Source organism: Phalacrocorax carbo, chromosome 10 (assembly GCF_963921805.1).
Source record: "Phalacrocorax carbo chromosome 10, bPhaCar2.1, whole genome shotgun sequence".
Classification (NCBI taxonomy): Eukaryota; Metazoa; Chordata; class Aves; order Suliformes; family Phalacrocoracidae; genus Phalacrocorax; species Phalacrocorax carbo.
This window is the reverse complement of record NC_087522.1, coordinates 6,581,656-6,596,376: the sequence shown is the minus strand read 5'-3', so window position 1 is coordinate 6,596,376 and position 14,721 is coordinate 6,581,656. Positions and strand designations below refer to the sequence as shown.

Here is a 14,721-nt window from a genome sequence, read left to right as displayed (position 1 = left end):
TGGCCCTGTCGCGACATGGGGTCCCACACGTTGGGCTTGACAAAGGAAATTCCCTTCGCACCCACACAGAAAAAAATCGGGTTCCCTTCGTGCAGGGGCAGCCACACGGGAGGCGTGAGGAGGAGGAGGGAGGAGGAAGCATGGCGGCCCAAAGGCCTGGTCCTGGGGAGGGAAGGAGGGAGGTCGGCCGTGGGCACAGGGGCAGCCCGTCGGGCACCGGCGGCTGTCGGCCGTCGCCTGCAGCCACCTCCCCTCCCTTCGCCCCCGGAGCGGGGAGAGCGGCGTGGCCGGGCGCGGCAGCCAGAACGGCGGCCGCTGCGTTACGGTAGCCCCGCGGCACAGGGGTCCCGTAAAATAGCTCACCACATCTCCTGCGGCTGACAAAACTGCAGGAGAGCCAAGGTAACGCTTTGAGAGCTGCCTCTAAATTAGGTAAAAATAATTAATAATACATATAATATATTAATGGCATTTCTATGACATGATATGGATAATATACATTAATATATAAATACCTCACAAATAATTCAGTGTGTTTCCATTTCATCAACAATCACTGGCCAATGTATTTACTTTATGGTAAGGATTATACATTTCATTATAAATGGCTTGCTGGGCATGTCAGCAACTTTTACATCTCCATTCACTTTATTATTAATGGTTTCCTGAACAGTAACGGCATAATAATGCACACAATGCAGCATGAATATTTGATGTGGCATCTATAGTCTCCCATTTATCATTTATAACAGGCTACAAAAACATTATAAAACATTTATTACAAATTTATAGATCACTTTATACTAAAACAAAGTTGTGTTATAAATACATTATTAATCCTTTATGCCATTTATAGGAATCCCTTGTAATAAGGCCTTAGCATATGTTGCTGCACAACCATAACAAGAACGGTGTGGCAAGGAGGAAATACGGCATGGTGAGGCTGCTCCCGCGTACTGGGTGTATTCTGTGAAGGAAAGCATAAACATCTGCACTCAAAATTAATCAAGACTACCAAGGGACCGATCAGAACAAACGCTGGATTAACTCAAAGTTGTTGGCTTTTGCCCTTGTCAAAATAGACGCGTGGAAGTTGGGAACTTGCAGTGCTGGAGCCCTGAAAGCTGAGCTGTCCCGCTTCATTTCCACGACACCTTTTCATTAGACTGATAAAATTCACACAATTTACGAAAAGCCAACTGCCTAACAATGGGCAGCCCTTCCCAACCTCTGCCATCAGCGAACTTAGGGGCCGGTGAGAAATGAAGGGCATGCAACAGGTTCAGGAAATGCATTTGTGGGGCTTCTTTTTGTAAGACCCAAAGACTGTTTCATCAGCAGTGTGCATCCCCCTGCCACGCTCGCAGGGTACATAGTGCAGCACTGGGAAACGAGAAGAAAATGATGTTTGAAAACGGAGTTGTTGCCAACTGCTAGTAGTACAAATAGTGAAAATCAGCTTCTGAGCCCAGCTTTGACACAGTGGTAGTTACCCCTTTCAGATTTAATGGCCCAGATGGGGCACAGCCCAGGGAATGGTATCTTTTTTAAAAAATATTTGTTTAACATGTCAATCTGTCTTCTAACAAACCCGGCTTAATGAGTCGATGCGGTTAGTCCCTTCTCATTACCTCACGCTTTGGGAAGGGGCAGCTGGGGCCGGGTGGCAGGGGACCCAGACCCACGGAGCAGAAAGCCAGGCTGGACTCAGCAGCTGCCATTTTCTGTATGTCACTGGCCACTACATTTCACCTTGTCCCTCCCTGCACTAAGCCTGGTCATCTGTGTTTGAGACGGTTGTACCAGAAAGGCATCCAAGCTTGCACACCCAGAAGAAACTATTAGTTGCTGGATCCAAGCTGTGCATCCCAAGAGGGGGTTAGGCTGGAGGTACAGCCCTTGGTAAACCGGAAGAATCAGGTCCACATTATACGCTAAGGTGATTAAAATGACATCGCTTAAGGAGTTAGCTAACGCAGTAATAGTATTACTTCTGGCCCAATAATGGCTTTTCAAAATACAGGCATCAGCGACTTGTGCAGTGTTCCTGGTGATTAAGGAGAGCTCTGCGGGAGTTTATAGCTCTGATGAGTCTTTAATGCGCCAACAGGTAAACTAACAAGCACTAGAGGGAGGAACAGGGCAGGAAGGGAGCAGAGCTGCCTGTGCAGCTGTCTACCCATTACCCACAACCGCTGTTCTCCCAGGACGTTCCTTGTGGGACAATGCTTACAAATCCTTACTCTGAATTGTATTTTCCCCTTCTACATCTCTTTCTTGGAGGAGCTGTCCTCAGCCCACTTTGTGGATTTTGCCCGCACTCACTGAGCTTTTCCCAGTGCTGCTGGGTGAAATTTCCCACCTGTGGTGCACTGCAGGCTCACAGAGCAGAGCGCATCCTGCGAATGCAGTGCCTGCTCCTCTGGATCCCTTCCCGAGGCATGTTTAGAAGCTTGTTGGAGAGCAGCAGTCCACGGATACAGAGTGATTTATTCTTCTCTACTTAACAGACACATCTCCTTTTCTTTCTCTTCCACAGTCCTTTTCAGTTCTCTTCCTAGATACCAAACTGCAAAGGAGAAATACTGAGTGCTTCCTGGCGGTGGCTATGTCTAGTGGGGATTGCTCTGTGCCATTACCTCTTAAGTTTATCCTGATTCCCATATGCGGCAGCCTGAACTTCACTGACAGTAGAGAAAAAAGTTAAATATATAACTAGGACCACCCTAAAGCTCAAAGAAAAACTACAAACATTTGTTAGCTTGAGGACCTGAGGGAGGGGGAAAGGGTCAAATCCTTCTATTAGACAACGTGGGGCCTCATGAAGCCAAGAATCAAGTAATGCATTCTTTTTCATAAAAGGGTGCAACATCATAGACAAAAATCACATCTTTTAACTATTGTGGAAAATCAGCTGATCTAATTGAGCTACTTCATTAATTTTGCTGCAGGCTGTATGCAGGGCTGTTCACTCCCCACAATAGGAAGTGTGTGTCGTAGCCAACAGCTCTCATACGTTCCCGTGCCAATGGCTTGTATTAAATTGAGGGATTCAAAACAAGAAGGAAAAAGTATGCATCTCATCAGTAACATGCCTCATCAGCTCTCTCTTCCCAGAAGGCAGCCAGGCTGACTCCACAGAGACAGAAAGACCCAAGCCAGGGAAAAGAAAGCCCCAACAATTTCACAGCTACTCACACAGAAATGCTTCCGCATGATACCCGCCTCTCCTTCGAGTCTGGCTAGTTTGACCTGCAAAGTAGCAGAAAAAACATTATTACAAAATTCAAGTCTGAACATGAATTTCCACAGAAAGAAGATGAAAGTGAAATGTGAAGTTGCAGAAAAAGGCACTTTGGTAAATCTCTCCACAACACATGCCTCTGAGAAGCTCATAAATGGTAAACCCATTATATTAGAACCTCAAAGGACCAAAAATAGTGTGAGAGCAGAGTGTGTCCTGTCATCTAGGTATAACACAATGTCACATCAAAAAAACCAGTCTCTCTCCCTCATTGACCCTCCTGCCCCCTGGCAAGATGACCTGCCAGCTTTCCTGTCCCCCAAAACAGTGAGTGTGGGACAGGCCAGTGGTTGATGTCAGAAAGTTATTTTCAGGCAACAAGGGTGGGAGACTGCTCACATACTGCATCCTGCACACCAGGTGAGAAGGGAAAAAGGAAGGGGCCATAAACAGCTGCTTGGTGGGTCACCAGATATTCTCAGGGAGCTAAAAGCAGCTCTTCAAGGAGATCAGGGATAGTGTTTGTTTCAGAAGGTGACCTCCCCTCCTCTTCCGAGGAAGCTGAAACAGGCAGCGTTGATCTCCAATCTTTGCACTGCTGTAGCAGAGCACTCCCTCCCATCTTCCAGGAGCTGCAAACTTCACTGCTCTTATCAGAAAGCGAAAGTGAAGGTGTGTTTTGCTGATCAAAACTTGTTTAGATCACAAGATTGGGTGAGGTGACCCGTATCTATCATGGCATCACCATGGGAGCAGGACCCACCCAGGAGCAGGAGCTGGCCTGGCTACTTTGAAATGCTGTGCCTTATCAGCAGAGCAGAGTTTAAAGCCTGGAAAGCCAATAATATTTGTTAGTGATTAACAACGTTAACATGCTGAAGTAAAGAAGCACTTTGCCTCTTCCAAGCTCGTTGCGGACATGAATAAGCGAAGAATCCTTTTCCTGGCAGTGGGGGTAAATGAGGTCTTGTTCTTGTTTCACAGAAACACAAAGGCACTTGCTTGGCATTCAGCTTATTGCCCACCTTCAAAATCCAGCTGGAACCTCACCCAGAAGACAGGCCAGCTCTCACCTCAGTTTACTAACTTAATAAAATCCTTGAGATAGCATAACTTTAAAGGCCATAACGTTCTACTTTTGTGCTTAATTGTTTGAAAAACTAATTGCCTTGTTTTCACCCAGACCAAACCTGAAGCACCAGGTGCTTTATCTGTGGAGAACGGGGACTCCCATAAGAAGTCAAAATTCCAACCCTCTCTCTCCAGTCCTGGTCTAGCAGCATGACCACTGCGTGGTCCTCCAAAGCCATCGGCACCTGCGTGCCCCTGTGCTGCTGCCGGGGTGGCTGCAGTGGGTGCAGGATGTGGGGACAGCCTGGCGCGGTCGCACTACAAACCCTGCAAGATGACTCATGATACACATGGTTCAAAGTGTCCTACTCACCCTGTGCTGAGTGCCCTTCGGGGTCTCACTCCTCTCCAGAGTTGTTCCCAATAAACCCTGGAGGACAAAACCATAAGCATCCTTTTAGATGTTAAATCTCATTATTGTATTAAAAAAAAAAAAAAGAGAGAAAGAGAAAGGGAGGTAATTTTATTACTCTTATGGTATGTTTTCCAGTATTTGCATAATTGTTTAATGCTAATAAGACAATTAGCAATTCTTACAGCTTAATAATTACCCAGCAATAACTGGTCTATTGTAGCTTAATGAATTTTTTAATTGTTGCTGGGGGTCTTGACGTTCTTTTGCCCGCTATCTTCTTGTGTTAGAGATGCTGTTCATGCAAACAAGGTAATGCCGAAGGCAAGACACCACCAGCTACACAGGACAGGCAGATATATTATTATGAAGGTCTCTTGAATTTAAAAGGAGGGGAAAATGCAAGCTCTATATTCTGCTGCTTTAGGGGCCAAATTATCTAAATACACAGAGACGCAATGCAGTGGTTTAAAAATCAGTTCACCCTAGGCAAACGGTACCCCTATAGAAGCCAGGCTACTTAGCTGGTGTGGGGCTGGCTTTGACATACCCAAAGCTAACCAAAGTCTTACCATTTTTAACTTTTAGCAAACAACTCCTCGAGTTAAGCGTGAATCATACCACCCTGAACTGTGGTATGGCCAGAAGGAAGTTAATTGAGGGCAGGCAGGGCCGGGATTATGTGTGTCACTGACTGAGGTCTCAGATGACGTTGGCTGGAGGAAGATGGCAGAGCCCCGGGGAGCCGTCCTGGGAATAGGCTCCATGGCCCACTTCTACACAAAGAGGATAAGTAATGGAAACGGAGCTTTCTTCTCCCTTTTTTGCACAAGATTTCTTGCATGCTGCTCCTTGCAAAGGGAAGGCTTCTCTTTCTCTCCCTTTCCTGTTTTCTAATGGCTAGCAAAACGTTGATTCTTTAACCATGAAATCCCATTTGTTGGCTGTTACCTGTACCCTTCCCTGTGTTTCTGCTGTTGACGTACTGGGTCAGGTTTGCCTCTGAGCTCAGTGCTGGGAGTCTTCCAGTTCCCCAACGTCAAGCATGCCCCAGAGGCAGCTGCCACTGAATCAAGAGCATGCAGGCACCTCCCTGGTTAGTCATGCCCTGCTCATGGCCAAACTCATATGGTGCTCCAGGACAACCCTCACAGTTCCTGGGATGCACAACCCTGCCTGGAGCTGGGTCAAACAGCTGCACCCCCATCCCAGGGCTTCAGCACATGCAAGAGATCCACACTCCCAGCCACACTGCACCGGGCAGGAACGGGGTATGGTCAGGTTAGAGATGCTCGCTTGGGCCCAGCCAAGGCAGCGAAGGTCCATCATGTGCATGCTGGACAAGCATCGTTCTCCCTCCGAGGGTGCCACATCTGGGTCATGAAAACATGATGTTTTGATCACAGGTCATAAAAGCATTTGATCTTTGCAGCAAAGAGAAATAATTTGCAGTAGGAAACTGGCACAAGAGGTGCCTGGTGTTTGCAGGGGATTTGTGATCCCCCGATGCTTGCAGGGTATGGAGGTAGTGCCTGGTACCTCTGTGGGGAAGCAGCTGAGCTTTGAGGACCCGACATGAATGCCATCACAACACGGGGGAAGGAGGTGTCATGTCCCCCTCTTCCCAAGCCTCAGCTCTCCCGCTGCAGCCTGCCTGTACCATGCCACCATTTCCAACCAGGCACGCCCAGGCCTGTCCCCAGCCTGGATTCAGCTATTCCTGCCCCATCCTTGCCAGCCGATGCTCAGGGAGAGGGCCCTGCAGCCCCTCAGCTGCTGCAGGACTGCCCAGTGCCTCCTGGGCCCCCTTTGGTCCCCAGCCCTCCACCTCTGCCCAGTGCCAGCCACACAGGCACCAATGCAGGGCCAGCTGATGCACAGGGGTTGGGCCAGCCTGCCCTGAGCTGGCTGCAGCCACATGATGCTGAACAAGCCTGCAGCCAGTTTTTCCTTCCCTGTTGTGCCTCCTCTAGGAGCTGGGCTGGGATTCCCAGTGTATCCAAGGGGACAAAAAGCCTCCCCCCAAGCCAGTGTTGACCATGTTCCCCAATCCCCTGTGAACTCCTTCAGACACCAGCTGTAGCAGCCCATGGCTCTCCTAGGAAGCTCTTGACTACAACAAATCGTGGTAGAGCAATACCTAAGCAGGGATTTTGCACCAGTTTGGGACATGTTGTCTGGAACACAGACGGGAGCAGTGATTTCCACTGGGTGAGTGATGAGGGGCATATGGGCTTGGCCAGGAGCGACCCTGCAAACCGCCTCCCCACTCCTCCTCTGGGCAAGGCAACAGCTCTCCTTGAAGATAGAGGAGATGGTCCCAGCCCCAGGGAGGAGCCCAGCAGACCTGTGGACAACATTGTCAGCTCAGCAGGGATGGGAGGAGAGAAGGTGCTCAGCCAGGCAGAGATGAAAGTTACAGAGCACTGATTAAAAGGCAGGCGAGTGTCAGGGCATGAGTAAGGCTAACTGTTTTAGTGCTGTCACAGCTGCCTTTACAGACAGGAGGGACAGGCTTCAGCCCCGAGCTGTCTCTGCACAGCCAGGTACCCCTTGACAGCCCCATTCTCAGCCCTGATCTGTTTTCAGTGACATGCTCCAAAGCCAGGGCAACCTGCTCAGCTCCACTGGGTCCAAGCAGATGATGGTGGGAACCTTCAATACAGCAAACAGCAGAGAGATCAACAAATCATAGATGATGCTTTTTGTATTGGGAGATCTATGGGAAGGCCCAGCTCTGCAGCATAACTTCCACCCACGCTCCCTCCCTTTGAATTTGTTTCCTGATCTCCCAAAAGATTATTTCTGCTGCTGATGATAGAGATGCTGCTTCCACCTTCTCAAACACATCTCTTTTTCCCACTGCTCTGCAAAGTGTGGCTGTCCTGCTGTGAAGGGTCATTAAAAGGTTCTGCCAACATCCAAACATCCCCAACTCCTCCAAACCAGGTCTCCTGGAGCTGGTCTGCTTACAACAGGCATCCCCCAACAGAGCGAGTAGAAATTGGGGCCACCCAATTTGTTTTTGCCAATAAATGGTTCTAGCTATGGCCCTGGAGTGGGGTTTCTGCAAAGCACCACCTGCAGGGAAGAACTTCACCAAAGCACCACTACTTTGTTTGACTCGCTGTCTTTGCGTGGTAAGTTTTGAGCCATTTTCCTTGCTCCTTGAGTCAAAGTCCTGTGAAAAGCCCTTTCCCAGCCAGTCACACGAGTTCCTAGTTGCTCTAGGCCCACAGCAGCACCAAGGGAACTACCTCCCTGCTCTGACAAACTGAGCAGTACCTTAATGATGTCTGATAAAGGACTAAGGTAAGAGGAGCCAGTAATCTCACTGGGAGCTCTTTAGACAGACATTAATCCTGCTGTCACCAAGCCCCTCAGGAAAACCATTACACTGACTTGATCTTCTTCAGCTGTTCCTCCCCATAATTTATATGTAGCTAATTGCCACAGCAGTGGCTCCGGATGTGAAGCAGATGCTGCTGAGGAAAAGAGCATGTTGCATCCTTAAGTGATGGCTCTAATCTCTTTAAATAAAGGCAAGACTACTTACAGTTGATGGGGGGTTTACAGGTCCCCGCTTTCTTCCCCCTCTCTGCAAAGCCAGCCGGACATTCATTCATATTTTGACACAGTAGCACAGCTGCGGCACTCCTCATTTGCAAGAGTGGACAATATTTCTCCACCTGGCCACCCAGGAGGTCACTGCTGTCCCTGCCACCAGCAAGGAGACAGCTGGAAGTCTGTATCTATAAAATTCCTCCAAAGTCTTCGTCTTTAGCGTACTACAGAGATTCTCCACTAACAAGTGGAGTGCCAGAGGAATAGACAAACAGTGTGAAATCAAACTGGTGACCAGAATTGAGTGAGACTGGAGAATGAGCATATGCAGCAGTTATTTCTCTGGAGCAGAGGGAAGGAAGACACCTCCTTTTCTGTCCTCAAAGACAGCTGGCAAACAAGCCATCACCCCTATCAGCAGACAAGGGCCAGAGAACAGTGGTCAGAAGAGTCACAGGGAGGAACTGGTGGATCCCAAAGAGGAAACACAGCTGCTTGTTCGAAGACTCTGCTATGACAGCCGCCAGCTGCTGCGATGTTTGCAGATGTATCAAGAAGTTTGTGTTATTTGTTTTTAAAGAAAAGTTCTGTATGGAATCTCTTAAAAGCTGTCCCGTCAGCAGTTGCTGCTGACCAGGCTCATCTATTATACCCCATTGACCCTTCTAAACCTCCTCCATTTCCTGCATGTACTGCAAAAGGCCAGTGAGTGCTCTGTGAGCACTTGGCCATGGAGACAGGTCTTCCAGAGGAGCTTTGTCTAGAATAATGACATTGAAGAACAGGGAGATAGGGATATCAAGCTGCACCCAAGGCAGGACAGAGCAGAGAAAGGCACAATGAAAACAAAGAGACTTTTAATCAAAAAAAAAACCCCAAAACCCAAAAAGAAGAAAAACACCCCACCCACCCCCAGACTCCCCCCTCCCCCTGCACAGATCTGCATATTCCCTCTGACACAGAGTGCAGAGACTTCAAGTGCACGGGCCAGTGCTCCCTTCTGCTCTCCCAGCAGCTCTGCATTCTTGGAGAGACAAAACCCCCAAACAACAAACTGACAGCCACTGCCCCAAAACCCCATGAAAGAAGTGGTCCCTGTTTGGCACAATGTTCAGGAGATTTTTCTCCCACAATAATGGCATCTTTGCCAGACCGACTGATCCTTGCCCCTTTCTGATCTTCAGTCAGCACGCTCTCCTTTTCCAGCACAGTCGGACTGCTACACCACCTCTTTGACCCTCCAGCACATGGGTTGAAATACACTGTCTTCTTACACGGCTTCAATGCAGCTGATGAGTCCAGTTAAATTAATTCATCTGGAAGCAGAGCTCCCAGAACCACATGTTCATATCATGGCCTCCATGTGCAGAACCTTCAAGGCCTCTGAAATCTGAGAGCTGGTGTCAATCTGGCCGTACATCCCCACCAGGAAGGCCCTGTGCAGTAACACTGCTGCGTGCTCTGTGAAATGGAAAGACAGCATGAGGACTGACCCAAGAGCTCCGACATACAAGCAAGAGCAATCCACCAACAAACAATGGGATGAATGTTTGCAGCTGTCCAAGAAATTCTCTCCTTCCATAAGTACATGGCACAAGCCACACTCTAACAGCTCTGTGGGTATGTGACCACGTGAGGGATCACAACTCAGAGACAATCTTAAGGGAGCAAATCTACCTCAAGGAAGCCTGCTGTGTCTCTGTGACAGATCTCCTCTGTGATGCTCAGACCAAAGGTACTATTGATATAGATCACCTGCGTGCTTGATGGTCTGGCCTAGGCAACACTGACCCTTGACAACTTCCCAGGAAGCTGTTCCCAGCTTTGACCCTTGTGAGGCCAAGTACATACCAAACATATCAACTTACCTTGGCAAAGCAGGGTGTATTCAGGCAGGTTCCTCAGTGCTGTCTGCACCACCTCAAAGTCTCGGCTGCCTAGGCAGTACATGAAGGTGGGAAGGAAGTCTGCAGCAATGCTGGGAGTAAAACACGATAGTGTCAGTACAGTCCAGATCACCATCAACAGGTGTGGCAAGATGGGCAGCCAGTGCCAGTGACTCAGGATAGCCTAAGTTCCAGCAGTCCTCACCTGGGGTTGTTCTGAATGGAGCGCAAAGCCAGGCTAAAGGCCAGATTTCGGCATGACTCCTCGGATGAACTCATCAGCTTCTGTAGGTTTGTCTGAAAGAAGATGCACAAATTAGAATCACAGGGCCATTCAGGGAGCACGAACTCCTCAAACTTGCATTGCTACCCTTCCAGCACCAACCCAGCCCAACATGCATCCAGCAGGTACTGGCTGAGCCAGGAAATCCTCTCTGTAAGAAGGATTATCCTGGTTTCGAATACTTTAAAGCACCCTTCTGTAATCTTATTCCATATGGACAGCCGAGTTTTCCCTAGGTTCCAGTGTTTTCAGAGCTGTTGTGCTCTCCTTGCCCCAATACTAGAAAGAGGGCAGAGGGTTAATTCCTCCTCTGACATAAAGAGAAGTTAAAGTGGATGCTGGCAGACCCAGTATGCAATGGAGAGAAGATGGTAGGGAAGTAAATACCACCTGCCATCAGAAGGCCTAACTGAAGATAAGTTTCTCCTAAGATGCTGCAACAACCACCAAAAAAAGCAGAGGAAGGGTAGTACTTCAGCTGGCTGAGCAACAGAGACTCTGGTGAAAAGAATCTCTTGCTTCCAGTGGCAGTTTGAGGCACTAATACTCACAGCAAAAAAGGAGAGAATTTCTGGCCTCCGTCTGGACATCTCATCGATGTCTGTCAGCACCTCCAGGATGTCTGGTGGAAGACACAGGTTGAAAAGGGTGACTAAAATTCACCAATCCAGCAAAGGATCTTTTTCTTTTCCCCTGAAAATCCAATCTCCCAAGCAGCCAAGTCTTCCCACCTGCTAGACAGAGCTAGAGTAAAAGGCACCCTTCAAAAAGGATGAGAACAGGTAGCTCACATGCCAGATAAGCGCATCCCAACCTGCCCAGGCAGAGGTCACCAGCACTGTCATGCCTCAGACAGGAATGTGGGGTATGAGGTTTCAATTCCAGAACACCTTCTTCTGTAACTGAAAGATCTTCACAGAAAACCTCTTTTAAAAACAGTGCCCAGGCAGGATTTCTTCCCCTTATTTCTGATGTGGAAGGAAAACTGTCACCCCAATACTACAAGTTGGGTCTGAACACTGGACACCTCTGATTTCAGAAGACCTTTGGAGAAGCAGCATGTTGTTCCCATATGCCAGGTTAACGCAATTTTCTTCCATGAAGGCCATTTGGGCATTTCTAACAAATCCTGCTTATTGGTTTGGAATTTTTATATCATTACAAAAATGTCATTCGTATCAGCACTCCAGACCTGGCTCGACATGAACTGCAGTGCTACTTGAATTACTCATACCATCTCCCGGAGCACTTACAAGATCCTTGAAGAGCCCCAAAGCAGAGGCAGTTCCAGCACTGCTGAGCTAAGTGATAACAGCATCATAGGAAGCTCTGTCACAGAATCACAGGCTATGGACAAGTTCATCAAAAACAAAGCCACATCCTAACTGCTGGAGACTTCCAAACACATGACTGAAACAGGAAACTAGTCTGCAGCTGACAGATAAGTAACAGGATTGGTATCTGTCTGCTTTTGCCCTGCATCTTTGTACAGCTCTGCAAGTTCTCACTTACCTTCAACCGTTTGGCCTCTAGACAGCCTCTTCATATATGGGGCCATTTCAGCTGGTGTGAGAGGAGTGAAGAGAGACATGCTGACGAGGGGAAGAGAGCCAGCTGCTGCATCGTCTTGGGGGTAAGGAGGGGGAGGGAGAGAGAGGGGAAGAGAGAGAACAGGTCACTCCTGACAGTCTACGTAGTTACAACAGGGAGACAGGTCCAGTATTCCCTGCCAATACAGTGGTGCATCGTGAGCTGACAGCAATACTGTAATACAATTCCTGGGTCTCACACTGTCTCTAGCCTCACTGCACCTTCTGGTACCCATCAGCTGATGCAAAGAGAAGGAGCATTCCCAAGCTGTTTTAATACTGAATAATTTTCCTATGTGAGTCATAAAGGAAACAGTGGAGAAGTGGATGTACCCTTAGGGTCTCTTAACTGGTCAATCCTGAAGTGTGGCTGAGGAAGGCAAAATCCACAATAATGAACCTCACCCTTGTTAAGAGCTATTCTTCTGCTCGAGTAGTGATACTACTGACGGGAAAACAAATTAACCCATCCGAGATACTGGTTCCAAACTGCTGACTATACAAGTGCCATTCTCCACTCTAAGTACCCTTCCGTTGAGCCGTTAGGAGAAGAACAAGCACAGCATACAGCCCATAAAAGTATCTGTGCTCCAAAACATACTACAGGCTCATCAGCTAGGATAACTCTTCCACCCACTCAGACTCACCATCCTTCTCTTCATCAGAGCCCCTGTCCAAGATGCCACTCTTACTAGGCAGACTCAGCCCAGCCAGGAGGGACTTCAACATTGCTAGGTCGCTGTTGTCTGATGATAAGTCACTGGGGGAAGAGATGGCACGTTTAGCTTTCAGTAGCAATGAGGGCATGAGGACAGGTAAGAGCACATATATGTACACTAAACCAAATATTTTCTTAGAAGCAGAAACAAGATTTTTCCTTTCATTGTAACTGGAACTCCAACGCATTTTTCCCCATATCTGCAGGGGGACCCTGCAGCCATCCCCAAGGGAAAAGACTCTCCTGTTGGCCCTCTGGAAATGACTGCAGGTCACTACAATGCCTCAGCAGGACATTTAGGCCATTATGTGGGTTTAAATCATCATCTGACTTCCTTGGGCTCAGTTTTCACCTAGAAAAAGGGATATGCTGCTCTTCTCAATAGAGACTTAAGGGAGCTAAGGGTGGAAAAAGTGCCACAGTAATAGCTAATTTTGTCACATCCTCTTGCTGTCTTCTGTCTGATTAGCTCACAGCAGTCTGACTGCGCAAGCTCTCCATGAGCTAACCATGGGCTAACTGGAGTAAGGAAGCTTACTGCAGCGGATCCGAGTGCTTCTGCAGGAAGGAGACAGCTGCCTGGGCATTGCATGTGATGTACTTGTGGATAAACTGGACAAACTTGCTGATGAAGGCAGCCAGGTGCCGTGATGATTTTCTGTAGTTCTGAGAAAGGATGAAGAGATGAGAGTTAACAAGAAAAGCAGTGATGCACTTCCCCATCCTGCACCTCTGGGGACCAGGGAACAGCTTCTTCATCTCCTGCCTCCTCTTCAAGCTCTCCAAGGTACTTGATACACTTTTTTTTCTTAGGTATATGAAGGTTTTCCCTTCAAATGGGAGAGAGCTGGGCTGGCCCTGCATTATGAGCTTCTCCATCTAGTGGCTGGCAGCCCATGCATGGAGGGGGAGCAGGGACTTTCCTACCAGCAGCAGACGGATGAAGGACAGGAGACAGTCCCATAGTGCCGCCTGGTGCTCGTTCTGGAAGACTTGTGGCTGGAGCAGCTCCAAGATCCCCAGGACATGGATGAAGAAGGTCAAGTGGTTCTGCTGCCTGAACTCCTGGAAATTGAGGTGAACACGGCCGTGCAGCAGTGCTGCGATCATTGGCAAGTGCCTGAAATGCCAAACAGAAGAAAATCCAGATCTAGCCTCTTCCTAGAAACAGTTACACGTTGTTACACCTCAGTTCCTGGAAGGAAGTGTCCCTTATCTTGCAGGGTTCTGGATTTGATCCCTAAATCCACAGAACCAGCAAGCCCCATTTCCCACCCATGTTCTGCTCTCTAGTCTCCAACTCCAAGAGGACCTTTTCCAGACAGACATGGAGCCAAAAGAGGTGCTGCCTCGTTGTAAGAGATAGGACTTTCCTGCCCTTCCTCTTGACTTTTGTATTGAATGCGGATTCTGTCACAATCATCATGATTGCTGCAAGTTTGTTCCCCTTCTAGGACAAGGGTGGATGCTTTTCAATGAACGCCAGCCACAAGGGGTGAAAGAGGAGAGTGGTACCTCAGAAGCAGGATGGGATGAGCCACAGCTAGCTTCCTGCAGGCCATATTGGCATCCCACACGCGGCTTTCTGATGACTTAGAGTCACTGGTGTCTGCGAGGAGGTTAATGAATCTGTGAACCAGAGCATCGAGCTACAAGAAAAGTAATGAGGTAAGAGCTAAGAAGTTTAAAGCACAAGCAAGCCCCTAGCTCTTCAGCAGCATTTCCTAATTCCTTTCCAACTACAGAGTGGGTTAACAGAAATTATCTTCCTGTAGAATATGCGAGCAGATGCAATGCTCCAGCTAGCACAGGACCTGAAGTCCACAGTCCCTACAGACATCAAAGCAGGATCAGCTGCCTGCACACTTGTACTTTACAGAAGCCTTTCGCATACAGAAGCTTGTGGAGCTTATACTATTATATAGAGGGACACTGCAAAATAAGCCATACCTGA

The 14,721-nt window shown here is 48.3% G+C and overlaps 1 protein-coding gene and 1 long non-coding RNA gene across 4 annotated transcripts in view; both read right to left on the bottom strand.

The window, feature by feature from the left end:
* Positions 1-284: 284 nt before the first annotated feature.
* LOC135315171 (uncharacterized) lies at positions 285-8,708 on the bottom strand. Its single transcript, XR_010374603.1, has 5 exons — positions 8,284-8,708; positions 4,689-4,745; positions 3,199-3,252; positions 2,363-2,569; positions 285-967 (listed from the first exon to the last, which is right to left on the bottom strand). It is a non-coding gene; the product is annotated as an uncharacterized LOC135315171 (long non-coding RNA).
* Positions 8,709-9,223: 515 nt separating this feature from the next.
* INTS1 (integrator complex subunit 1) overlaps positions 9,224-14,721 on the bottom strand; it is a 29,884-nt gene continuing 24,386 nt past the window's right edge. For 2 of the 3 annotated variants that reach the window (XM_064461610.1, XM_064461611.1), the window contains exons 39-47: positions 14,283-14,416; positions 13,695-13,887; positions 13,306-13,433; positions 12,697-12,809; positions 11,973-12,086; positions 11,012-11,082; positions 10,383-10,474; positions 10,160-10,269; positions 9,224-9,752 (exon numbers count right to left, since the gene is read on the bottom strand). In XM_064461610.1, coding sequence (XP_064317680.1) covers positions 9,637-9,752; positions 10,160-10,269; positions 10,383-10,474; positions 11,012-11,082; positions 11,973-12,086; positions 12,697-12,809; positions 13,306-13,433; positions 13,695-13,887; positions 14,283-14,416 — 1,071 coding nt within the window. In that variant the 3' untranslated portion in view covers positions 9,224-9,636. The other variant, XM_064461612.1, reaches the window with a different exon arrangement.